The 27,918-nt window shown below is 40.1% G+C and overlaps 1 protein-coding gene across 7 annotated transcripts in view; it reads right to left on the minus strand.

Moving 5' to 3' along the window:
• Nucleotides 1–6,123: 6,123 nt before the first annotated feature.
• The window catches only part of CLPTM1L (CLPTM1 like), a 29,462-nt gene continuing 7,667 nt past the window's right edge, over nucleotides 6,124–27,918 (minus strand). For 2 of the 7 annotated variants that reach the window (XM_035896796.1, XM_035896792.1), the window contains exons 5-16: nucleotides 26,094–26,211; nucleotides 23,297–23,391; nucleotides 21,063–21,147; nucleotides 19,224–19,327; nucleotides 16,726–16,791; nucleotides 16,011–16,061; nucleotides 15,287–15,369; nucleotides 13,416–13,450; nucleotides 13,048–13,103; nucleotides 12,927–12,971; nucleotides 9,488–9,603; nucleotides 6,124–8,222 (exon numbers count right to left, since the gene is read on the minus strand). In XM_035896796.1, the coding sequence (XP_035752689.1) occupies nucleotides 8,138–8,222; nucleotides 9,488–9,603; nucleotides 12,927–12,971; nucleotides 13,048–13,103; nucleotides 13,416–13,450; nucleotides 15,287–15,369; nucleotides 16,011–16,061; nucleotides 16,726–16,791; nucleotides 19,224–19,327; nucleotides 21,063–21,147; nucleotides 23,297–23,391; nucleotides 26,094–26,211 (939 nt within the window). In that variant the 3' untranslated portion in view covers nucleotides 6,124–8,137. Of the gene's footprint in view, nucleotides 8,223–9,487; nucleotides 9,604–11,524; nucleotides 12,512–12,926; nucleotides 12,972–13,047; nucleotides 13,104–13,415; nucleotides 13,451–15,286; nucleotides 15,370–16,010; nucleotides 16,062–16,725; nucleotides 16,792–19,223; nucleotides 19,328–21,062; nucleotides 21,148–23,296; nucleotides 23,392–26,093; nucleotides 26,212–27,918 lie in introns of those variants that run through there. The other 5 variants (XR_004842343.1, XM_035896791.1, XM_035896793.1 and 2 more) reach the window with 5 other exon arrangements.

Consider the following 27,918-nt stretch of genomic DNA (forward strand, 5'->3'; position numbering starts at 1 on the left):
TTAGTAGAATATTTTGAAGAGGCATGCTATCACCCTGGCAATTCTAGGGAGACACAGAATCACAGAATCACAGAATCACAGAATCACAGAATCGCAAAGGTTGGAAGGGACCTCGGGAGATCATCTGGTCCAACCCCCCTGCTAAAGCAGGTTCTCCTAGAGCATGCTACACAGGACTTGATCCAGGCAGGCTTTGAATATCTCCAGAGAAGGAGACTCCACAAGCCCCCTGGGCAGCCTGTTCCAGCGCTCTGTCACCCTCAGAGTAAAGAAGTTTTTCCCCATATTCAACTGAAACCTCTTATGCTTCAGTTTGTACCTATTGCCCCTTGTCCTGTTTCTGGGCACCACTGCAAACAAATCACTGCAATGTGCTGGGGCCTGGCCCATGCCTACCAAGACCTGTTCAATGCTATTCAGAACCCTCAAGAGGAAGAGAAGGTCTCTGGATCTGATGGCAAAATAACAGTCCCTGTGCCTAGTCCAACCCCCACAACAGGTACTGTGGCTACTCCAACCTGGGCTACAGGTCCTGCAGCTGAACCAGGGAACCAACCCATGCCAGTATCAGTCACCCCTATACACAAGAAGAAATCTTGGAAACAAAAGTCAGCTTCCAAGGAAAAGGAAGGGGTGATGAAAAGGCAGGGCCATCACGAGGAGAAGAAGAGGAAAAGGAAGAACTAAATGAGATCAAAAATATCTGATGCCTACCCTTAAGTGAGCTGTGAGATAATGCGAGAAGATTTCAGCCATCGTCCAGGTGAGCACACTGTCACCTGGCTGCTTCGTCACTGGGATAATGGGGTGGAGCCAGTAGCCTGGAATTAGAGGGTAAGGAAGCCAAACAACTGGGAACTTTCTAGGGAAGGGGGCATTGACAAAGCAATTGGAAAAGGGACACAAGTCCTCAGACTCTGGAGGTGACTCCTGTCAGGCATGAAGGAAAGATATCCCTTAAAGGAAGTTGTTACATATCACCTGGGCAAATGGACCACGGTGGAGAGAGGTGTCCAGTACCTGAGGGAATTAGCCATGCTGGAGGTGATTTATAGTGACCTGAACAATGAGCAGTTACCCAAAGATCTAGATGGAGTCTGGTGCACATGGCCCATGTGGTGGAAGTTCGTACAGGGTGCACCAGTGTCGTATGCCAACTCGTTGGCAGTAACGACCTGGAAAGATGGAGAGGCACCAATGGTGGTTGAAGTGGTTGGCCAACTCCGGGAATACAAAGAAAGTATCTCTTCCTCCCTCATCTTGGCTGTGGAGAAACTGTCCCAAGAGGTCCAGCAACTCAAAGAGAATAGGTCATGTTCCATCTGTATGGACCAGTATCTCAGCTATTAGGAGTAAGTGTCCCTCTGCTCAAAAGAGAGAATATAGACGGTACACACCACAGGGCACCCTATGGTTTTATCTTTGTGATCACAGAGAGGATATGAGGCAGTGGGATGGAAAAATCTACCTTGACCCTACACGCAAGGGTATGCAAGTTGCAAGGAAAAACAATCGCAAAGGGGGGTTCTTTCAGGAAGAAGAACTAATCCAGTTTCCAATGGACAGTTCCCCAGACAGAGTAGAGGAGCTGATCCTACTTCCAGTCTTAATAAAGGCATTTTTGATTCATATTTACAAGAAGTGAGTAACAAATACTATGACAAGGATTAGAGGGGCCCTGCCTCCAGCCAGGTGCAGGAAGGGAACAACAGGGTTTACTGGACTGTGTGGATTTGATGGCCTGGCATGTCAGACCCACAAGCTCTAGTGGACACCAGTGCACAGTGTACCCTAGTGCCATCAAGCTATACAGGGGCAGGGCCCATCTGTATTTCTGGAGTGATGGGGGATCCCAACAACTGACTGTATTGGAGGCCAAAGTGAGTCTAACTGGGAATGAGCAGCAGAAGACCCTCATTGTGACTGGCCCAGAAGCTCTGTGCATCCTTGGCATAGATTACCTCAGGAGAGGGTATTTCAAAGGTTACTGGTGGGATTTTGGTAGAACTGCCTTGGAGATGGAGGAAATTAAACAGCTGTCTGCCTTGCCTGGTCTCTCGGAGGACCCTTCTGTTGTGGGGTTTACCACAACAGTGCACCGGCGGCAATATCACACCAACCAAGACTCTCTGATGCCTATCCAAAAGCTGATTTGTAGACTGGAGAGCCAAGGAGTGATCAGCAAGACCCGCTCACCCTTTGACAGTCCCATATGGCCACTGTGAAAGTCTGATGGAGAGTGGAGACTGACAGAAGGCTGTTGGGGCTGAATGAAGTCAAGCCACTGCTGAGTGCTGCCGTGCCAAACCTGCCAGAACTTCAATGTTAACTGGAGTCAAAAGCAGCCAAACGGTATGCCACAACTGATATCGCTAATGTGTTTTTCTCAATCCCTTTGGCAGCAGAGTGCAGGCCGCGGTTTGCTTTCACTTGGAGGGGCATCCAGTACACCTGGAACTGATTACCCCAGGGATGGAAACAGCCCCACCATTTGCCATGGACTGATCCAGACTGCACTGGAACAGGATGAAGCTCTGGAATATGTGCAATATATTGATGATATCACCGTGTGTGCCAATATAGCAGAAGTTTTTGAGAAAAGGAAAAAAATAGCCCAAATCCTTCTGAAAGCTGGTTTTGCCATAAAATGTAAAACTTTTGCCCTTCCAATTCTCTCCCCCAACCCACCACAAGGAGAGGAGGGTGAGCGAGCGGCTGGGTGGTGCTTAGTTGCCGTCTGGGGCTAAACCACAACAATATATGAACTAAATCAGCCTTTGTCACTGGGAGACTTTCAGTCAAAGACTGTGCTTCCTTTAGAAATGCAGAGGTCAGCAGAAAAGAGCAGCTTTTTTGAAAAGATTGTTGCAGACTGAGGATAGCTGTAGCTGATTAGCAGACGACCCCAACGCTCCTGGGATAGAAAACCAGAAAGTCTAAGGGACTCATTTGGCACTCTAGCTAGAGGTATTTATAACCAATCATTTAAAAACACAGCATAACCAAAGAACACTCTCTTCTTTTTCCCTCTTCCTTCCCCAAAAGGGATGAATGTGTTTCTGTTCCTTTTCCGTAAGCAATAGCTACTTCTTGAAATTCTCATTCTGTGAAGTGACAGGTTGAAGAAAGCAGCAGTGAGGGACGCGGGGGCTTGCAGAGCCTCCTATCTTCAAGTCTGCTTTTCGAACTACTGTTCAGTAGACATTTCTGATAATAAGCAAACAGATCCACAACGTACTGCTGATCCTTGTGCATTTGGCATAACTGAAGAGGCTCAGAGGTAGCCTGTATAAGGCTGTGGAGCAATGCTTACGGGGATAATGGAATCAGGGTTTGGGATGGATTTTTTTCAGATTGCATGGTCCTCTGACACTAATCTTCTGGCATGCCCAAGTTTAAGAAATCAGAGTTGGCTTGAAACAACACAGATTACTGGTTCAAGGTTTTTTTTTTTTTTCTCCTATATATCTTTGTAACAACTTCTGGGATGGCAGAGAGGGTGAGGCTAACCAGTTCTTTCTCAAGCAAGTTGATGAAGGGTTTGATGGTTTTACCAAATGAAACACTGCTTATTCCTTTCTGTTCTGGTGGGCAGCGCTAGGCAAATGAAAGGCCTGCTTCTGATGGAGACTGAACAGCAGATGTAGCAAGAGTTTAGAAGGTCAGCATAGGAAATGTAAATTGCTAAGGCCAGTTGTAAAAGTAGAGGCTATATATGCTCAAGTAGATCCTGTCGAAGTCAGTCCAAACGAGGTATCTGTGACGACTCTTTGAGCTGAAGCTTGCAAGTCATGCAGATGGGCGGTTGCAGGGCAGCCAGGAGGCAAAGCGTGCTGGGCAGCCACTGCTGGCTGGCCATGAGGCAGGCATGGAGCATTACGTGGCACTAAGGCGGAGCTCTGCCAGGCCTGGTATTCTGAATGGAGCGAAGAGCATAGCTGCGCTTCCAAAATCCTTGCTCAAGGGCCCTTGTTTCAGTGGCCACGTGGTTAGCTGGGCCAGAGCATGCAGATGAACCACAGCAAGGAAACATCTACCTGGCTTCAGGCTGCTCAACACAGACTAACCTGCGGCTAGACTGCTAGAGGCAATTAATGCCTAATAAAAATGTTCAGAGTGAACTTTTCAAAGTCCAAAATAAGAGTAAGATGGATGAGAACATGGGAGACATCACAGTTCCCCCTCTGTACTGAGAGGAAATTCTTAGATGTGTTTATCATAAAGGCAAGCATCAAAGATCTCTGTCTTAATAAGGGTTGTGGAGCTGTGGGTGACTAAGGAGAACATTAGGGGCCAGAAACTGAGAGGCTGGTACACTCTATACCCAAAACAGCTTGCAAGAAGTTTTATGGGTACCATATGGCAAGGACTGAAAGGACAAGAGTACTGCCAAACAGAAAGCTGGGAGGAGAAGGGGAGAAGCTATCCTGTTCTTTAAACTGAACGTAGGCAGACATGAGCCAGAATTCCCCAGTGTTAAAGTGTTTGTCTTCTGAATGTATTTTGTTCCTTTTGATGCAGGTATACTCATCAGAGTGGGGGTTATGATAAAAAAAATGGCAATACAGGATTTTGGGGGACCTGATATTAAACGGAGCAGTAAGAAATAGGAGCACTACATAAAGGAAAAATTGGAGCAGATTGATTTCCTCCAGGTACCCTTGAGAAGGAGCAGTGGTATTTAACGCAGACGGATGAAAACCTGGGAGACATCACAGTTCCCCCTCTGTACTGAGAGGAAATTCTTATATGTGTCTGTAAACCACTGGAAAAGCGCCCTGATCCTCACAGGTACAGAACCAAACCTCTCCTAGCATAAGAGTGGAAGCATCTGGGAAAGTTGGGCTCCTTCTGGCTTCATTTCTCAACTCCTACAGCTAGATCTGTTCACTTGGATGGTTTTACACAGGACTATCACAACAGGCCGACTGGTCTGTAAGGGACAGGGGGTTGGGGAAGATGCTATGCTGGTACTTGATATCCTCCCGAGATCTCTTCCCATCTGCATTATTTTAGATCTTGCGATATTCAAAAGCCATAATTTGTAATGTAAAGAGGACCGGCATTACTAGCAAATGATCGTGTTTCACTTCCTCAACACCAGATCTGTCTTCTGATGAAAAAAATGGAAAATGTGATGTTTAAAAGCAGACAAATTACAGAACTATCTGTCTTAATGCTTCTGGCAGTGAGGTGTAGGTGCTGGAGCTGACAACTACTGGAGAGTAATGCCATATCAAAAGGGAACATACACTTCTGCCGAGTCTACTTGTCAGCAACGTATGCAGCACCTGCTTCAGCAGCGACGGAAGCAGAGCCAAGCAGGCTTCTTAAGCACCGCTGATAAAACTGTCTGTGCTGCTGCCCATTTCGTAACGTCCCATGGCTCCAGGGAAATACCCATCAGGGCAGAAGGTCACCTCCTGGAGAACGGAGTCAGCAGCAGGTGAAGATGAGCGGGAAATAGCACGGCGGGGAACGGGAAGAACCGTGCGGGAGCACGGCACCATCGCCCTAGGACAGCCGAGAGGTGCTGAGCCACAGGTCCTGTACACCCACAGAAAGCGGCGCCAGCTGCCTTCTGTCACTTACGTCCTTAGTCACGATGGAGATGTTGTTAGGCACTAACAAGTATTGTGCGAGAGTGTCTTCCAGAAGCAAGTGAGGATTTGCCCAATTAACTCTAAAACAGCCCCAACCCCAAGTCACGGTAATCTTTTAACTTCCAAAGCCATTACAAGCCTAACAAAGACAACTGTGGTAAGCAACTTGGTGACAAACTCACGTTCTTAAAAGTGTCCTCACTTCTAATAAGGATAAGATACTCCTGACCTCTCAAATAGATCATGGATACCAATAATCTCACATGAGCTGCAATACATTCAAAGAAAATTTACATATAGAAAGTGTTTCTTCTGCCTTAACTGCACACAGAACCACATTTTTGTTTTTAAGCTGATGTAATTTCCACAACTAGAAAGTTAAAACATTTAATACCTCCAAAGTGACACTGCTAATGTAGTTTTTCACCATCTTTCCAACAACAAAAGGCAACTCTCTATCCAATATGCCAAGTCTTTTATTTGGAAATGGAATGCATAAAACAATGACTTGAACAGGAAAGTCTCGCTCATTTTAAAGAATGTTCTAATTTTATATTCTTTATGACTACTGTATACGGTATTACGAGGTCATTGTCATCAGAAAGGCAAGACAGAAGACCAATAAACTCACAGTATGTAAAGGTGCAAGAGTGATTTTTCAACAGCTACATCCAAAAATGAGTGATGAAGCATTAGAAATACCCGAATATGGTATCCTGGACTTTCAGAAGCTATCCTAGAAGAACCAGTAACTCGATTGTTTTGAAATGGCACAAAAATGGAATCTGCTATACGCATTATTTATATCAGGAAAAATTTTCACGCACTTACATTGAATGGTTGCCATGAAATAGGAGTGCCAAATTAGTTTGCCTACAGCAAAGAACTCCTTCCAAGCAAATCCAAAGCAGGTACAAGATGACTCCTTTCTGTTGCCAGCAGCGTGTACGGAGGACTTCAGTGTAAGAAAGACTACAGCTTGTGACAAAAAGAAGTTATGCACATTTCTGTATCTTTTTGGGACCCAAGGATTCATGTTTTCAGACCTCTGCAGTATTAGAAGTGGATAAAATCCACTTCATAAAGTAGTGACAGACTGCAGGAGTAGACCTGTATTCATCAAGGTTATTAAATTAAGAGTTTCAATCAATGACAAATTCAAGTTAAATAGCCTTGCACAAACAGCATGCAATTTAATAAAGAAACTTAAGAATCATTAGGGTTAATTTGTAAACTTACCGAGCAAAGCAAAACTAGAATTGGAAGCTAGAGTTCTGCTTTTGGGATTTTTTTTAAATTGCATTTTATTTGCTGCTGAAAGGAATGCACTCTGTGTTCCACTTACTGTTGCTAAGAAATTTGCTTTTAAAAATCCATGGTTTCTAGATACAGCTGTGAAGTTTGAATTTTGGTATAGTAATTCAACCTGATTATTTTTACTAACAGATCAAAATACCTCCCTCAATGAACTGTTGCCATGGAATATGGATTTCAAACTGTGGAAAAAGAAGATACCTGTTCTTCACCAGGCTGTTTTTTTTCCTCTGCGTTCAGGTGGTCTGTTGAACCTGTATTGTATTTGAGGAAAATCATTCCACTTGAATGACGTGTGCTTCATCTTATAAATAGAAGGGGGTGGGAGGGAGAGGGGAAAGACCAAGGAATTGTTCCCTTTGAGAGAATCGGCCTAGTGGGTCACCAGGGTACCACATGATGGAGAATTTAAGATACGTTAAGAGACTTTCCTAGCACATAACAATGATTTGCATTATATGAATACCAGCTATGCCAAGAAATCAGAGGGTCTGTCAACAATGCAGAAGGATTTATATAAACTTGGATACATACTGAAAGAAATCACGTTGCAGTTTTTTCAGATCTTCATTCGGTTTAAGACAACTGAAACCCTCTGCCGTGTTGTGGGCTAAGAATGTGGTAGAATTTGAATTTTAACAACCCCACCTCTCTCATCTGGCATTTCCAACTAATTTTTTTTTAAGGCATGAACTTAAATGCTCACATACAACTTTGATCACGATTTCTAGCATTTCCATTATCTCCGTTATCAAATGGGAATGACTTGTAATTAGCATATTATCCAGTATTATACATTTTATTTTTGACAGCCTCTGGTTTGGCAATGATGCTCGATTCTGCTGTGACACACTGGCTTGTTTTTTTGCTTTTCATAGCCTAGTGGCACAGGCACCACACTTCCAGTTAGTGAGTTGTCTTAAAAATGTAGATTTGGATATTAATTGCAATGGTCAGGACACTTAGGTTTTCACCGAGGAGAAGTTTAAATGCAGTTTATTTAATGACATCTGGCAGACTGTGGACCTTGTGAGGACAAAAGAGGATCTTGAAATAGGAGGATATCAAAACTAGATTTTGGCAATATAGAAGATGTATTGTCCATGTAGTTCTGTCATAAGCTTTAAAAATACTCTTATTAAATAAGTTTTTCCTTCCTTAAGACCAGATAATACACGAAGCCAGTAAGAGTCCAGGGGTCAGAATCTTCTTCAATTCTGTTATTCTCTATGAGCTTTTTTTTTTGGCTTTTCTTCATAAGATTCTCCATACTCATTCACTCTGCTCTTATCCACAGGATAAAGCCTGGAAGAAAAAACAAATTAGTTACAATGTTGTCTGCTACCTGGAAGATTCAAGTAGTTCTGTGTTACTTAAATTTAAAAGTTAATTTATTTCTCCCCATATTCTCTATACTTATTTGTGGCAAAAAAATACAACGGTTTTGAAGATTAGCTACAGATACATCAGCTTCTTCACATTAAGACTTAACAAGTTGTCTTGTAACAGGGCCTCTTCAGAGATGTATTTGCTCCCCTAAAGCTCGGCTGGAGTATTTCTCAAGCAACCCAGGATACCTCTCAAACTTGAAACCAGTGTCCAGCCCCTATCAGAAGTCATTGAGCTCTTAACTTCTAGAAAAATACCTTGGAAGGGGACCTGTTTTACTACACTCATGTGTGATTATATAAAGCCAAAACTGAAGCTCACGTTTAGTTATTAATGATCAGACATACACATCCATATATTCTGGTACAATGTGAGCTAGGCTTAAAATTCTTGTTTGCACCACATCTGAATATTTATTCTTGGGAACAAGAATACACTTTCTGTAGCTTCACTTATGAAGAATACTTCAACGATCACTGCCTAAAGCCTTCTTCCCCATCCAATTTTAGTTACTTAAAGAATCTGAAACTTGCCAGATAATCAACTTACAAGAGAACATGGTAACTTGCGTTTGCAACCCAGACAAAGAGGAAAGCAGAGCAGGGCAATCTCTCATGGGAGAACACCCTTTGCTAGCGCCTTGTGGAGCAGCTTGGAAAGCATGCCTCAGATACTGAGCGTAGGTAGGCATGTAGCCCCTCTGCAAGGGGTAGCAGCTGGGAACTCCTACGAGGGTTTGTGAATACAAGCTTAAGAATTGCTCTCCTTCACCTCACTTCAGGTATTCATGCTTCAGGTTAATTTTTTTTTTTCTTTTTGTAACTTGTAAACGTGAAACTATCTGCTGAAAAGGAGGACTGCTGTTTTGGGGAGGGAGAAAGGGCAATTGACAAAAATTATGGGAGTGCTCTGAGAAAAGGAATTTCTTGACTTTCTTTAGCATGCTAAGAAAGGTCCAGGAATACTGTCAGTTATGGGAAAGCGCTTTTGCTCCTCTTATTTGTATTGAGATCTCCTTTTCAGGATCCCCTGCTCAACATTCCCTTCACTAGGCATATACACAACTACCATTATCCAGACCACACTACATATCACTATGATATAAAAATTCTTTATAGCAATAATACTGCAACCATCTAAAGCATTGTAAAAACTCTGATTAATATAAAAGAAAGGCATACCATCTTTGGTAAAGATAGACCAGGAACACGACATCATCTCTAAAGCATGCCAGCCTATGAGATGTTGGCATAGTGATGATAAAAGCAAATATATCATCAATAAAGGTGTTGAATGCCTAAAAATAAAAGAAAAGTATACTTCAGTTGGCTGTGAAGAAAGGAAGTCATCCGTCATGCAAAGCTACAGGAAACAAGACTTCCTAGAACTGTATTTTTCAGAAGGAACACTGACTTCTTCCATATTTCTAACAATACTTACGGGTTATGCTGAAAAACTAATTACTACAAACTTTAAAGTGCTTTGTTTTTCATGAAGACCATGCTGTCTGCTCCAGACCACACAATTATACTTACAGGTAAAAAGGAAGTAAGACTACTACAGGTAAGTGAGAGTATTGTCACGCGAGGGGAAAACTTCAGTGAAATCCTTAAAAGAAACTGGCAAAACACTTTTATACATTCATTACTCAAATGATTGAAGATTTACAAAATGTCAGTTCACTTTCATTTCTGTAAAATGTAAACAAGTAAAAACTTGTTAATTTACTGCTCTTAAGAATGTTAACTTGACAGCCTTGGAGAGATTTCAAAATATTTTCAGTGCTCTCCTGCAAGTAATCATTCAACCCTTATCTGAGACGTAATTTTCTACACCATTTCCACTCAGCTAGGCATATATAGGTTCTCTTTCTGAAGCAATAACGAAGTATTTTCTCACCGCTTCTTCCTGAGTAAGAAAGTTCAAATTCCCAGATATCTGCTGGGAAAGCAATGCAAACAGGCTCTGAGCATGCAAAGGCAACAGTATTTTGTCAGAGAAGGTAAAGAAAGTGAACAGAAGCGCAACTCCTCTGGATCTGGCTTTCGCCTACAGGGAGGACCAGCAATTGACTCTTACAGTGCACTGGCTCCAGCACTCATCATATGGTGCAAAAAACTGTTTCAACTCACTAAAAACCACAGGAAACAAATCCAGCAAAGAATATTCAGTGTTAACAAACTGAGTCAGTAACTTGGTTTCTCCTTTAAATATTAGCAAGCTGTACATGAATCCATACCATAAGGGGGAAAATAATGTATTCTTTAAGCAGAGGAGGACTTGCTCTTCAAAATGAACCAAAGTTTATATGACGAAACAACGCATCAGCAGAAGAAGGGGTGTTGGACAGGAAAGAGTTCTGATCAGTTACAACAGGAAAGCTCTTTCTGGCAAGTCAAAACAAGTCCATCAATATGAAGTGATCAAATATGGCCGGCACTTCTCAAGCCTGTGCAAAAAAGGTTTGTCATGGAGAAAAAAAAACTTGGCAAGTTGGAAGAGGCAGCCTTTCAAAGTCAACACCCAAGTCAGTGATCCTACAATGATGAAAGGAAGAAAAAGCTAAACGCTTCATGCACTTAGGCAGTCCTCATAAGCCACAGAAATTGAATGCATCAAGGCAGCCCATCTAACAGTATTTAGTCTATAGCCAGTTTTCTTTTGAGATGACTTCATTTGAAGGTAGTCCTCAAAGAATTATAAAGAGCATAAACATAAAGACTACAGAAACTGGAAAGTGAGACTGATCTTCATTTTTGCCAAGGCCTACCAAAACAGGAAAGAGTTTAAATTAAGGAAAAAACCAGATTTCTAAAACAGCAATTGCAGATGAGACCTCAGACTATTCTTTCCACTCTTCAAAGTGCAGAAGAGAGCAAGCAACTTTAAATATCCACTAGGAAAAAGTAAATTACCCCCTCCAAAGACCAGTAAGTTAAACACAATTGAAAACACCATATACTTCTTTCTACATACACACAAGTCTCTGTTGTGGGTAGCCTCTGGCATCTTAACAGGAATCATAAATGCTCTGTAAGAAAAGACTATTCAGCAAGAGAATTCTACTGCTTTATATGTTACTTGCTTGAATACTGTCCCTTTGTTGGCTATTTAACTGCTGATGTCTCTGCTCAGTTACTGTATTTTGTTACTGAAGTAAAATTTTGAAATTACTTCACTAATGTACCTTTTACTCCCCTCTAATAAGAAACATGCTGATTTGCCTCGGCTACCTCTGAAACACTAGATTTTATTTTTTTTTTTACTGTATTTCCATGTTGGACAGTTTAGTTGCTATTCTGCTATCAGCTATATTTCAATCTGTTTTCCTAGATGTCCCACGATTCCTTAAAAATGTTAAGGCAGCAGAAAGTTGAGCTATTACTGTAGGCTCAGGGAAATGCAAAAGCTATGAAAGGCAGTTCAAATTTTAAGGTTTTAGTTCTTTCGTCCCAGATCATCTGTTCAGAATTGGACACCATGTCTTGAGCAGTTTTTACTCCTGTTTCTTTTAAAGTACTAATGTTCTGGAGAATTGTAATACAATAAGCACAAAGGAAGAATAAATGAAAGCATTTATGAGTGGAAGCAGAAGAAAACATGGCACACGCTGATGGCATCAAGGGCTTGATGATCCCAGCACATCCATCTAGGGTTTCTCAGGACACAATGATCAGGAAAACAAATGACAGTACAAAAACCCCAATGACTCACAGAGGTGGGAAAGGACAGAGTCAAAATACTATCAGCTCTTCAGGGGTACAAGAACAAAACTAGCATGTAGCTGTTGACTGAGGAAGAACATAGGAGACACAGGAACTCAACAGTGGGTGTCCCTTGTCCTCCATATCAGCATAAGGAATCCTGACTGGGATACTCTGGTACATCCACCTTGGTGCCTACACAAACCACTTGGACACACATGTGGGTGCTTGTGGGTATGGAGGTACCAAAGTGTTAGTACGTTGAGTTTGTTTTGAAATGAACTCACCTTCCCCTCCTCCAAGGTCTGGTGTTAAGCTTTGCTACAGCATCGCATTATTTCCTACAAGGGCAGTCTAGGCAGTGGGGACACCACAGTGCAACCCCTTTTCCACTGTAACAACCCACCACAAATTTGTCACTACAGTGCCCAGAAGCTTGGAATTACCACCCCAGCACAGAACAGCGTGTACATTACTTCAGCCTCTGGTAGCTCCTGGAACCTGCCAAAACAAGGTCTCTTAGTGGTCCTACCTGTTTCTTGAGAACTATCCTTTGTTAATATAATCTCTCTCTTCCTAAAATAATGTATTAAATTGAGACTAATCAGTTTATTTGCAGGACCAACATTTGCTACCACACTGACAGTAGAAAGAACCCCAGTATTATCATCAAAACTAGGATGCAGGTATTCTCATTATATGGAAGTAATTATGAAAAATGGAAATCAATGTTTCTTTTATTTTTTTTAAGACATTTGCAAACAAATTTGGTTTTACTGTCAGTTTAATTCTTAAAACAAACAAACAAAGCACTGTCAGCCCTAAGCTACATAATACTAAGCTGTTTCTCACAGAAAATTATTTCCAAAATGACCTTCTTTAAAGGCACCGATCTTTAAATTAGAGCTTTACTTACTTTGTATGTGAAAGCCTTCCACGGTAAGTGTGCAACAGATTTCATCTAGGATTAAAAATATCAATTTGTAATAAATTCTGGAAGACTAAAAAAGTAGTCTTTTATCACTTTTCAGTCTTACCTTGTAGTTTACAAACAGCTGGGGCAGCATAAACAGGAATCCAAAAGCATACACTCCTGATGATAAAAGACAAGCAGACAAACGTACAATAGATGTACACCACACAACTATACTTCCACAATTAGAGATTTACACTCATTTTCCTAAAGACAGAAGATGCATCTAATCCTTTTGTTTCACTTGGGGTTGATTCTTCTCCCTTTCTCAATTACTGTGATAATTTTGGAACCTACAGTCAAGTTATTGCTCTCTACTGCGCTACGTTACACTGATCCAGCTGACAGCAGTTAAGTTTTCTACTTTTGAGTCTTGGCCTCCGTTTGAAGAAATACGAATAGAAAAAAAAAAAAACATAAGAAGGGACTCACCGTTGACAAAGCTGTTAATCAACCAGGAGTACCAGCTACAAAGAAAGACGACAGCCCAGTTACTTTTTAACCTCAGCCAAAAATATACACCTGTAATACATCCTCTGCATGACTGTATGCTGACTACTACAAGACTCTGCTGTGAATTAATTACTTTACACAAGAACTAAATACCTTGCATCTTCCTTTGATTAGGAAGGGCTCCAGAGAAGGTGTTAACAGTTTAAGCAAAGGATGTTTATCAGTGCATCCAACAAGTTTGGAGAGCTTTATCAACTCCTTTTATACTTTTTCAGAATGTTCTAAGACTTCTGCACCCAAAATGACACCAGATAATACTGCGCACTGAACCCTGACTGTATTAAGGCTCACAAAAGGTAATGCTGTATTCTAAATACTAAACAGACACTTAATATGGAACTGTAAGGACTCATCAAATTTCAAACAAATACCATTCAGTGCAAACCACTACAGTAAGCACTCAAAAAAAAAAAAAAAAGTTAAATACAAGGAATCTTCATTTTTGTCTCCTTACATCTAAAAATCCCTCTCAGGTGTTCAAAAAGGCACAATCTTAGCAACGTAATAGTGTTACATATATTGGTCAGATGCCATACTTCTGCTGGCAATAATAAGAGCAGCTAGTAATTGTGATGCTCAGGTTACATCATGTAAAATTAAGCTTGCAAGGCTGTGTTAGTGACTTGTTAACAGCGACGTTACAGCTGTAGCAGCATTTCACTAAATCTACATGCATATGAAAAATGCATCAGAAAATGCCTGCAAGATTAAAGGATAATCCACTGTTAAGATTACTTGTTCCATCACATTTCCTTACAAATAGATCTAACAATGATAAAAATTCTATGAAATCAACTGTTTTCACTTTCTTAAGCTACAGCTCACAGAATACCCGGCATATAAATTTTGCAGTACTGAACGAATTTAAGAATTTTGTGAGAAAAGCAGAATCTTTAAATGCTGCATATTTGTTAGCTCCTTACTAAGACAAGAACCTTTTGAAAAAATTATTTTCCTAATAGCCCGGAAATTGCCCCAGTTTCTAGTACAAGAGCTATGGCCCACGTGTGCAGCAACAGCATCTTTCTGACGTTATTTTAGAGTACTGCTTGCTCTCCCTCCCACCCCTTCGGGGCCTAAAGACTATTAAAAAATATGTGTACATGGCCATCACTGTGCTTGCATTTGCAGATTTTTTTCTACAACAGACTCATGGCTGCATACTTGCTTGCATCTCTCCAATACAAAATGAACTAGCGGTATTATTTTGTGTGAAAGTGGGCAGGAGTTTCACCTTTTCATGAAATACTGAGCCTTCAGCTCTGTTGCTGTATATATGGCTCTAAAGGAATAGAGAGTCCTTTCTTAAAAAAAAACGCTTTTGCTTGCTTGCCATCCAGGCTATCACATTCAGGAACAGAGGAACCTTTTGGTCAGAGCAAATAATTTTGGGACAGTTTTTGCTTCTCTGTTATTGGACAGGTTTAACCACTGAATTCCTCTCATGTCTCCTGTCACCTTATCAGTTCTCCGAACATCAACGGCAGCTTTCTTCCTCCTCTTCTGATTCACAGCTTACTTGTGTACGTAAGCTACTGAATTCTATACTACAGAAATATCAGGTTACTTGCTAAATACAACAGCCTGTAGCTTACAGGATGTTAAAAAGCCAGCTAGACCATAGGTAGATCAGCTTTAGATCATACAAACAAGGACCTTTCTGGTTCCTAGTTTATGAATCAAGCAAAATAAAATAACTGACTTCCATAACCCATCATCTCCAATTAATTAATATGGGGAAATGGGGAATGTTTCAATTCTGTATAAGATTGTTTATAGATTTACAGTACCTTTTGTATTTGACATTCAGCAAGGAGTAACCTGCACCTCCAATACACAGTGGGTAGAGCAAATATGACAAGTATTTCATAGCCTAATAGACAACGAAAATAGTTTGTTAGCTTACATTTTATGTACAGCAGATTTGTCGTGGCATTAATTGAAAGACAGCCACCTAATTTTTTTCCTGAAAATCTTTTCCTATTTCCAAATGTCTACTATTATTTCCAGTATGCTTCCAGTTCTAGAGAAGGTGGTGAAAATTCCAATGCTCAGTTCAGACCACCAAGGACCTTAGAGCGTAAGCAACAAGAGGCAGCATGAAGATCAGAGACTAAGAGTAGCTCTCTGCCTAACTTCCTGATTTCTTCAGCTCTTTTCAGAAATCAGGAAGTACATGGACATTCCTTCAGTGTAAGTAACAAGTACCAATATAAATTTTCAAATTTGTCAATGAAGACCCTTTAAGATATTTCTCTTTGGAAAAGTCACTTGCAATTCTGCTTCTCAGAAAAATGTGTCAACCAGATTCAGCTAACAAACAACTTTTTCACTGTTTCTTTTCATAAATTATTAGAATGAATCTTCACTCTCTGATCATCCATATAATGATGCTCTACTTGACAACTATGAGAAAAAGGAAAAGACACTTGTAGCAATACAGAGTAAAACAAATCAATCAGCAGGCCACATACATAGACTTTACAGATCAGAAATCACAAGATTCCCACTTACCTGGGTATCATATTCCTCAGTTTTCTTTTCAGAGTCACTGTATGTACCAAACTGCAATACATATAAAAAGTATAATAAAGTCAGAACTGGGGGAAAAAGCCCTTGCTGTCCAACTCCCTAAACAGAGATTTAAACTGCAAACACTAAAGACTGAAAAACTGTTTCTCCTACCAACAAGGGAAACTTTCAATGTAGATTGTACTTTAAAAGTGTTAATTTGAATCCCAGCTGCCTCTGTATGTCCTGCAAACATTCTCAGGACTTAAATTTTTACCCAGAGGATTTGTCAAAGACTGTCCTGTCCCCAGAACATGCCACATCTTCTGCTAGTTCCACAACAGAGAAGTTATACCTACAGCTTCATGAAAAATTCAGTTTCTTACTTCAAATCATGATGTCAGTTAAGACTGCCTTTCCAACACAGCGGCAGGAGCACAGTCCCACCCATTAAGATTTAGCAGGACTGACAGAGGAATTCTGAAGTTCTCACACCACAAATACCTTTTTCTTCTACAAAATTCATCAAAGAAATTCCTAAATTTGAAAATTCTCATCCAGCTTTTGGATTAAGCCATCCACAAAGAGAAGATGTATATAGGAAGCTTTTATAGTATTTTTTCAATCTTCATTTCACTGAAAGCCAAGTTGAACAGTAACCTGGAAACAGATGGAAAGCTCAAGAGAGTAATCATTAACAGGCCAATGTCTACTATACCTGAATTTTGGGTCTCAAGCCTTGCCACTTGATTGTCATTTTCAAAGCTTTCTTCACTTTCCAGAGCTAGGATTAGCAAAAACAAAATGTGCAGATAAAGAATTATCCAAAGGAATGTCTTATACAGGATTCAGATACTCAAGAATCAAGACCCCAGGATATCTATTTTAAGCACCCATTGCATAAAGCAGCAACAGCTCGACTGCAGCACACTGCCCGTGTCTTTATACAAACCAAATGCTGTGTCACCTGACAAGGACAACATTGGGAGCACACGCTATTAAGTTTTCCGTATCAGATGATGTACTTTAAGTGAAATAATGTAGTCCTTCCAGGATATCTGGATCACTGCGCTTAGGTGGGGTTTAGCTGCTCTCAGCACCAGCATGCCCCCCCAGGCCAAGCATTTAGAAAATTCTCCAGTAACCACCTGCCAAGCAAGTTTTCACATGCCTTTGAGATCGGCTGGATTCTGCAAGGTAAAGGTGCCTCAGAACTCCTAAAGTAATTAAGTGGGCACTTGCACGGTCATTACATTTCAGTAGTGGGCTACAAGCAAAAGCCAGTGAACCCACTGGACTGTCTGACTACTTACTGTACAGCTGCAACTGGTTGACCCTAATGTAACCAAAGGTTCAATGCACCTGAAAATTTACTCAGGTACCCAACCCTGCTATACAGATTCAGCAACTTGGGCAATGCAGTAAGCTCACCAGGAGAGCTATGCTCCACGAAGCTTTTCGTGGACAAGGTTTGTTTGTTTAACTTTAGATACACCGATATTCTCTTCTCACTCATCATATCTTCCAAATAAAAAAAGTGCAATACGTTAAAAGATGATTCTTTACTGTCATCTTTGATGCAAGTGAGAAAATTACTTATTACAGAAGCACTGTCGCTATTAGTGCTGCGTGAGAAACTGGTGTTAAGAACAAGTTGTGAAAAAGCAGACAAATTCCTGAGATGTATAGTCCTTATGTTCATTCTCACCTTGAGACAACCATGTTATCTCCTCATCACTTGAGAATAGAGATATGTTACTTCAACAGAACCTACAGAACATTTCCCCTCCATTTAAGTGTCCCACACAATTTTCCTATATAATCCTTTCAACCCAGTTCCCCCAGCCTGCAGTTCAAAAGCAACATGCTGGAAAATAAGGTGCAGGAGAAAGACAATAGGAGCCACACAGTCACAGAGGCTACAGATCTGAGAGAGATGTATGTAACAGATATTTGGGCAGCTCCAAGAAGAATCTCAGACAGGCACAATGACCAAATGAGATCTGGACCTGCCTGAGCTTGGGTAGTGGCAACCAAGAAATCCATGTTCATTATAAAAGAGAAATGCAAAATCTTAACAGTATTAATTGAACTTAAATTCTGTAGCATAGCTGATCATTCCTGTTACCCTACCATACATGCCTGATTTGGCTTCCACTAAAACGTCTTAAAAAAACCAAAGTGATTTAGAGACCAGGGCTATTTCTTCTTCCCCACTAGAAACAAATAAAAGTGTAATTTTTCTTGACCTGATATGTTTTTAAATCATTTGACACTGTTGAATTTCTGAGGTCTTCAGATTCAAGGATTTTATTAAATTTAGTTATTTAGATATAGGATCAAAATAAAAGATATTCTACAAAAGGAGTAGCATACTTATAGGGATATATATTTATCCTTGAAACTGTTAAAATTTCAGACAGCTCAAGGAAGTTTGAAATATAAGACTAAATTTCTATTCATAAGAACGAAACTACCGGCAAATCTGATACAGAAAACTTAACAGAGAAATACATCAGACTTAAAAATCTCATCCTACTGAAAAAATATGTCAATGAAATGGTACTATTTAGGACACCGCTGTTCATAGTTTTCACAAGACCTTAATCTGATTTATACAATAAACTGAAGTTTAAGGATCGCTTTGTGACTTTGCATTTAATCACTAACTAAAAATTCAGATCTGTTTTGTTTCCACAGGGATTATCTGCAACTACAACAGATGTGTAGTCAAAAGTTTCACAGGAGAGCCCTGAAGTTATTTTTAATTACTGAGATGTAATTAGATTTGCAAGTAGTGATAGGTAGAAAGATCTCCCCTTCCCACTGCTGCTGACTTTGTGCTTTACTACACATGATCTGCTGGCATAACACACATAGCCAGCAGCCGCCTCCTTCCCACCTTCCCCAAGCACCTCAGTCGTGGCCAGGGAGAAGCACACCTGCGGCACTGCCTGATGGCACACAGCCTGGTCTTTGACAAAATGTTTCCGTGAAGGCTCATTGACATGGTTATACATGCCTGGTCAGGAGTGATGCCTACCACATGGTGTGATAGGAAGGAACCTCGGCATAGCTCTGTGTTTGGTTTCCACAATACCAGTTGGCCCATCTAGCAGTATTTTTCCAGTAACTAGTTCAGCATTCCTTTCCTACAATAAACTACAGATGTTGCTGTGAATACTGGTATTTGGTTCTAGAGCTTTAAGAACCCACCTCAATCACTGCACCAATGCCTGCTGGGATCAGTACCAATAAACTTGTTTGTTCATCCAAAAGGAAAAGAAATATTACCACAGTACTGAAGCAGCGCCAAAGCACTAGATGGAAAAAACCAAAAACAAAAGGCTTATTAATATTTAAATGAATAGCTGAGATGACAGAAGACTGTTGGCCTATTTACTATAGTTCTGCCTTACGCAGTTTAAGCATGAACTTCTCTAACATACATCTTGATATATCAAGGAGTCCTAGAAACAGCCAGTGAACTGTATAGCTCCAGGCAAATAAGGAACAAAAACATTTTATGAAACCCTTATCACAAAAGATGAAAGGAAACCAGAATAGTTAAGGAAGACTTCTGTACTGCAGCAATTCAGCAATGTATCAGTACTATTATGAACTATGTTCATGGTTCTTGTCTTGAGGAAGCTGAAAGGGTGTGAAGTAATGTAATGTCATTCTTTGAAACTCATGCAACTAATTTAATGTTTGTAAATGTTAAGAAGTATATTTTAGGGTTATTTTTCAAGTTTTGCAAAACCTTGGATGCTTGTAAGTGTCTACCAACTAATTCTTAGATTCAAATATCCATCCCCCTAAGCAGGAACAGAAAGAGAGAAGAGCTACAATACACTCAGGCACCGACAATTACACTGTACCATTCCAGAGCAATTGCCTGTCACTCTTCTCCCTCAGAGCAAGAAGGACATACAGGCAGAAGGGTGACTAAGGCTTGCTAAAGAGGGGACACAACCATCAGTTGGAGACTGAAGATTGATGCTTTGATAGTAAGGTTAAAAAATCCTTTGTCACTCAGTCTTCCCAATTTGACTTTACTCACTTTTTAAACTGGAAATTAACACTTAATTCTGAAGTTTCATGGACCATTTTGAATTTTTACTAGCTTTTTGGCATACATATGCCAACAGCAGTATAAATGCCTTACAAAAACAAAGGCACTCCAATAAAGAAGACAAGCAGATTTTCCACATGAGAAAAACATATTGCTGTTCATTGTAATTTAGAATGCTTAATTTTCTTCTTGGTATCGGTATTCCTCACATGTTTTAATCAATCTGTGTGTGTGATAGAATTCAGAATAGTCCCAGAGGTCAGGTGACTCCAGGTTTATCATTTTGGTTTATAATCAGAATGGAAAAATCTATTGGAGAAACAAGTACTAAGTATTAGCACAATAAACAAAGCTGGGAAGTGGTGTGCTAAACCGCAAGCATCCGGGGTCGGCTACTACCTTCATCGGTCTCTAGTGTGGCTTGGCAGGATGTCAGACTGCTATGTGTGTCTCATGTTTCCTACACCTAAGACAACTCGAGGTTACCTCTCCTCCGAGCTTCTACTGCTCCTATTTACACCAAAGCCCAATCAAGCAACCGTTACACTACAGCATTTTCCCTCCCAAGTATTTTGGAACCTGTAGGTATTTACAAGGAACACATGGGACTCACAGGAGAGCATAACCCATGATAGCACATTCTCTCCACCCACAGGATTTTTTTCTGGTCCTCATTCTTTTCTCAAAGTATTCTTCTGTTCCTTCAGCAAAGAAAATCTGGTGACTGACTTGGTATTAAACTTATGCTCAATTATAAGACAGTCAAACCTCAGAAGTGACACAAGTGCTTAAAAGCAAGTGATACTTCAGCACAATGCTAGCAAAGTTAGAATCAGCCGGTTAGCCATCTTCTTTCATACACAAAGACATCTCATTCCACCATCTTGGTGAATTTACAAAGTTTCAACTCAAGAGTAAGACTAAAAGCCACACTATGTATTAGACAGCACATGCACAACACTTTGCGTTCTGGCCCATACCTGCTTTTGTAGACATCCCAATCATGCTCCTCTTTTTCTTCCAAAAACTGATGTCATTTTTGAATGCAAGGAAATCAAAGAGAAGCTGCAAATAACAAGAAACACACTGATTTATTCAAACATGCACTTGTTAAAGACTACCAGCTGAACGGCTAAAAATGCATTTAAGGTGGAATCGTAAGAAAAACCTGTTTTAGAAGCCTCAGAAATAAAAATTAAATACCACAAGCAAAAAGCTAAAACGAAAAACCGTTTTAGAATCCCAAGCACCAAAAGCAGTGCAAAATTACATGGGAAATTCCAGGTACTGCTACTGCTACAATGCTGCATCCGGTGAAGAAAGTTAGTGACCCAATACAGGGTAACACATGATAGAGGATGAAGAATTGCGGACCCTGAGGAATTGCTTGCCTCCTTGACAGACCAGGGCAAGCCATGCTAAATTAGATTCAAAGTGCTTTGTATTGGATCGATAGTCAATTTAGGCTTGGATAGTACCAAAGTTTTTTAAAAATTCCTAAAATATAGCAAGTAATTTTCTCCTCTCTATTTCATCTCCAAGAAGTAGATCTGAACCTCAAGGACATTTTAGCATTAAATTTATTGTTACTGAGTATTTTTTCCAGAAATTTCAGTATTTTTGTTCAGAACAGAATAGACTGTTTCAGTTGGAAGGGACCTAGAAATACCATGTACTCCAACTGCCTGAGCAATTCAGGGCTGACCAAAAGGTAAAGCATGTTATCAAGAGCATTGCCCAAATGCCTCTTAAACACTGACAAGCTTGGGGCACTGATCACCTCTCTAGGAAGCCTGTTCCGGTGTGTGACCACCCTCTCGGTAAAGAAATGCTTCCTAATGTCCAGTCTAAACCTCCCCTGGTGCAGCTTTGAACCATTCCCACGTGTCCTGTCACTGGATCCCAGGGAGAAGAGCTCAGCACCTCCTGCTCCACGTCCCCTCCTCAGGAAGCTGCAGAGAGCAAGGAGGTCGCCCTTCAGCCTCCTTTTATCCAAACTGGATGAGCCCAAAGTCCTCAGCAGATCCTGACAGGACATGCCCTCCAGCCCTGTCACCAGCTTTGCTGCTCTCCTCTGGATGCATTCAAGGACCTTCACATCCTTCTCAAGTGGTGGGGCCCAGAACTGCACCCAGCACTCCAGGTGAGGCTGCACCAGCACTGATTACAGAGGGATGCTCACCTCTTTTGACCAGCTGGCTATGCTGTGCTTAATGCACCCCAGGATGAGGTTTGCCCTTTTGGCCGCCTGGGTATTTTTCATTATTTCCTTTAGTCATTCACTGTCTTAAAAAAGCAGCACAGATTCAATAAATACTTGGGTCAGATAATTTTAACGAAAAAGTGTATTTTTTTTAATTTGGTCAAATTATACACAAAAGAAAAAAAACATTGGAAGAGTGAGTCCCAGCCTACAGATATCTTAAAACCTAATGAGCAGAAAGGAAAAAAATAAATTAAAATGGCTGGGAAGCCTAAGAGTTTCCAACCAAATTATTTGTATGTAATGTAAGTATAAAGAAACATAACACGCCCAGCAAGTTTTTATCTATTCCAGAATATGGGAAATGTATTGAGCGTAATTGTAGATAACAAAAATGTTCAAAGTAGAACAATGAAGTCTAAAAAAATTGTTCATTAAAACAAAGTTCATATTTAAACCAAGACACACACAATGCTGACAGAGAGACACAACAACTGCCAACCATGCCTAGAGCCACAAGCTTTGCACTTCACAGTGACAATTTTTTGAAGTAATCTAGATCAGCTGATCTAAATTTCTCCAGGGGTTAGAAGTCAGAGACTCAAACCCTACTGTTGGTGCCAGAGCTATGCCACTGCAGCAGTAAACTTTGTGATAAAACTCAGCTTAGCAGAAAATGCAAACCAATGTTGACAGGCATATTAACTCTGGGTGCTTTGGTTCAGCTAAAAAAAAAAAATTTATGATAATGAAGTTAAATGTTTTATATTTCAGTAAAGACTGTTTAGTTTATCTCATATTTCTATCTTCTTTGAGATTTTTGTATTAACTTGGTATTGGAAATACAGCTGATTTGTACCAGAAACCTCTATCGCTCTACTGAAATTACCATTTCCAAGAACAGTTCTCAATAAATGAGAGAGCTGGAAGTTCAACCCATGCCCACCCACCCCCTTTTTTTTTTTTTATTTCATATGCTGTAATTCCTAAAAAGCAAGTTTCTCCACTTACATGAAATGCTGCTACGAAGAATGTCAAAGCCAGAAAGTACAGGTTAGTATCAACAAAAATTCCTTTTACTTCATCTGCATCCTTTTCTGAAAACCCTGAGAGAAAGAACAAGCACTTATGCAAGAAGTACTAGACAGTTAATTGCTGTTATGCTAGAGTCCAGCATGAAAGGAATCTTATTTCACCTGCACATGTTTTATTAAGGAATCATAAATCCAAAACAAGATGGCAGCTTTATCATTAAGACCCAAGCCTACCTATATTTTGGCTAGTTATTTGGCTTGCCTTACACAAATCCCATCAGTTACAAGCAGACTGACGTGCCTTTGACATGTTGTGCAACTACAACCCAAGCTGAACACCAGAAACACAAATGGCAAGACACAGGAAGTCATTCTGGCCCAAGTGGGAAGAAAAATGATTATTCAACTTGCCCTCTGAGCTTTTATTTGATACATAAGAAAAGTATGCTTCACATTAAAAGCTGAAAAAATGAGAAAAGGACTACACTGTAGAGGACGACAAAGGTCAGTGGGAAATGTGGCCATATATGCAACAGTATAGACCCTAGATTGTGGATTAGGCATCAACTTTTTTGACAGTCCTTGCAGAATTAACTTGGAAGCTTCTCTTTGATAAATGGGAAAAGGCAAAGCATCTTCCAGAAATCACAGTCTGTAAGCTGAGTACATATTCTCTACTGTTTTATCAATTCTCCTAAAGGAGGAACGTTGCTTTCTTGTTATATACTGGATGACCATTAATTAAAAAAAAGTTAGAGCCTGTCTGTGCTAAATATGGTTGCCACCACCAAGGAGCATGTTTTCCAGAAGATACTGCATCCCTTTGAACTCCTTCAGCCAGTGTTAAAGTGCTTTCTTCATGAAGTAGGAAGTTCCAGCCACTGTGATTGAAGTCTACCATTCTCAGAAAACACGCAGTGCTGCATTTACGGCAGCAGTGCTAGTTATGACACTGGTCAGTTCAGTACCTATTTACTTTATCATATCAGCTGTCCTGCATCACAGTGAGAAGAATGTGAACTTACCCATTTCAAGTGATTTTGGAGTTTTGCTACTGATCTAAAGTGACCTTTTCATAAGTTATTCCAAAAGGAGAATTTCAAATCTTACGTTTCACTATCTGTATACTTATAGAGAACAAGCAGCACCTTTGGTAAGCTTTTTTTTTTCTTCCAGGCAGAGAAGATACTCCTGGGATGATACGTCTTGATATACATGTCCATCACAAGACAGACAAAACATGGAACATGAAAATTTCAATTATGCCATTCTGAGGAGGCTCATAAAAATTTATGGAGAAATGATGGTGGTCAGATGCCCCACACAAACTCTGAGCAAGCAGCTACTTGAATCTTCCAAGAAAGTTATTTTAAGCAGACATACTTCTAGCTTTGATATACATTAGCCTGAGCTAAGGAGAGGCAGCTGGACTCTACTTAGGGTGACCTTATTCCTTACCTGCCCTCCCTCCCCCAACAAAACAGGAGAAAAGCTTAAGATGCAAAAGAAATGGAAGAATTCTAGACTCTCAGTTAAGTTACACTGTATACAGGTACTGTGTCTTACGCTACTACACTCTGAAACTAGTGCTGAACCAGAACAGGTTGAGTTTTTTTCCAGAAGAATCAATGCCTTAAAAGCTGTCAATCATAAAATGTTAATGCAGAGATGACAGTGAATAACCAAAACCTCTCCCTCTTACTGACTAAATTTTGGTGAACAAAGAACAACACTGAGTAGTATGGAAGCAGTGTTATCCCTGCATGTGTCTCTTGGGAAACTAGTAGAATACTGCATCTATCCGCATTTAAAAAAAAAAATAAACTGGGAAGGATTTAAGAATCATTAAAATAATACAGCACAGAAGCTTTTAAGACCTCTTGGCCTGAAAAAAAGTTCAAATTGCTGTCTGAAGAGCTTAAAAAGAGAGGATCAGAAAAAAATCCTACATTCATATACATCAACACCAGTTCAGTTATGATGTAGTTCCTTACTCTAGCACAAAGAAGCCAACTATGGTCTAGTGAGAGAAAACTAAGTCAGCAAAGATAACTCTGAAAATAAGATGCAGATTTTTAAGAGTGATGATTAGACTTACAGAGGCATACATCAGTGGAACAAACATTTAAAGATGGTTTACCATTGCCAACACAGACCATATGTACTTCACAGTGAAAGTGTACACTTACTCCATTACATGTAAGTGAAACACAGAATTTAACAGTTTCATGCATGTAAAGCCTCCGGTTTATCTGAATTACCTTATAATTTTGTAACTGAGCTGAAGTGAGAAGCCAGCCAGTTCTGAGGCATTAGAAGGTGTATGATCAGAATACATATTCTTTCTTCATGCTCAGCTTGAGCCCAAAGACTTTGCTGTGCATACCTGTATTTCACTGTAGGTATATGGCTACAGTGACCAGCTATATATAGCTTATATTAAAGCTTACATGACACTGATCCAGCTTTTCTGTTCATGGATGATAGGGGAAACCCGTGGTGAAAATTCTCTCCTCTGTTTTGGCCTCTTATGTTTTTACCGTAGTACTATCCAAATAAAATTTATTTTAAAAATGGTTAGTTCACCTCTATTCTTGTTTCCTACCACATGTCAACATTTTATTTTCAACTTTACCTCAAGGTAAAACAATGTAAGATTTGTAGCATTAAACCTTTTCACCAGTTAACCAGAAAAAAAAGAGAGAGTTAAATGTCAGCTACGTACTGAGGCTTTTTTTTTTTTGGCCTAAGGTCATTAATGATAAAAAACATACCAAATTGTTGGAGGGAGTACACAGCATCCTGCATGTGGATCCAAAATCGGAGTTTTCCAAGAGATATTTTGTCATATGACACTGTAAGAGGTAGCTCTGTTGTTGAACGATTTATAACCTATATTTCAAAAAGACATAGTTTCATTTTTAATAGAAGAAAAATTGCAACATTCAGTTTTTTAAAAATAAAGGAAAGCGATTATATCACACTATGATTTAATCACACAATTTTAAGAGGTCAGTTTGTTTTTTGAAAGGGAGTAAGATCTTAGACTTCTATACTATGTTTGAAGTCTGGAGTTTTTTTTCCAAGAAATGCTAAATTAGCAGTTTGTTCTGTTCAAGTTCTTACAGCAACCTCACTGTTACTCTGAGATGTTTACATAAAGTTCCTTCTGCTGGTCTCATCTCAAGTGGGAAAAGCATGCTTAAGGTAACTCTCCCTTTTGACAGTTTTTCTCTGAATATATAAGCTAAGATTACCAAAGCTAGAAGATTAAAAACAAAAAGAAAAAAATCCTACCACAAAGGCCACACACCGAACTTTACTAAATTGAGGCTGGTTTTGAGAGAAATTACAACTCATACCAAAACAAAAAGTGGGGAAGCACGATGATCCTGCTGGCTTGGACTGGTGAAAACACCACAGCTAAAGCTAAGCAAGCTACTCTGCCTGCAAAACCGGGATACGGGGTGTCACAGAAATCTTCCTGCTCCAAGAGAAATAAATATATACTTTAGTTATGATGAGAACTACCTGGGGCCCCCTTAAACTGTGAAAGAAAAAAAGGTCTTAAATTGCCTCAGCTCCTTCTGCATGCTAGGTGACTGTCTCTCAAAGAAGTTTAGAACAAAGAAAAAAAATTGTCTTCACAGATGTTAGAATTCTCTGCAGCTACCTAGGTACAAGTTCAGGCAGTATGTTTTGAACTTTTAAGGATAACTCAAGACTACAGACAGGCAGGCACTCTGAATTGCAACAGTTCAAGATCTATTGCTCCCAGCTCCTAATTACTTCCCAATCATAATTCCCATCTCAGAACTGCTACTCTACAGCGTATCTGTTTCTAACTAATTAGTTAGCTGACACCTATCAGAGATGAACAGGCTTCTTGTGATCCTTATGTTACAGAACATGGTTTTAGCCTCCCTGGGTATCAGTCAGGTGTGACCTGGAGATTACATTCACCTTCCCATTCACCGTTTCCTCCTGTGAATACAAACGATTCTCAATCTCACCGCCCTCCCAAGATCTTATAAGCGTTTCAGGCAGTGGCAGAACATGCATGCATGCAAAGGAGAGAAAGGGAAGCTGAGAAAGTTTTATAAATACATCAGGGAGAAAGCCTGAAAACTGGAATGGTGCCAGGGATCTCTCAACTCTCTGGAAAAATAAAAAAAAAAACAAAAAACAAAAAAAACCCAAAACACAAAACCCCAGGGTGAAAACAATGTGGTTAGACCTGACGGTAGAGAATGCCAGTGACACGCTACGGCTGTTTACCAAAAGCTACATGAACATCTTCCAGTCTTCTTTTCCTTTTTAAAGGATGCCTGTAATCCCCCCATTCTCATTCCAATTTCTCAGTCAATCAAAGATAGGATCAACATTTCCGGAAGAAGAGCAAAAGAAACTTTATCTGTGCAGTACAGATGGAAAACAAAAATTTTGCAAATGCATGGATAAGTAACATGCAGCAAGTGCACTCTACACAGACAAAGCCCTACTAAGCAGTTAGGGGTAGCACAGGGCGAAAATCAGATTGCAATACAAGACAGATAGGAATTCTTCAACACCAAGAGCAAATTAAATGAACCTCTAAAG

This window comes from Egretta garzetta, unplaced genomic scaffold (assembly GCF_000687185.1).
Source record: "Egretta garzetta isolate BGI_Z169 unplaced genomic scaffold, ASM68718v1 scaffold716, whole genome shotgun sequence".
In the NCBI taxonomy this organism is placed as follows: Eukaryota; Metazoa; Chordata; class Aves; order Pelecaniformes; family Ardeidae; genus Egretta; species Egretta garzetta.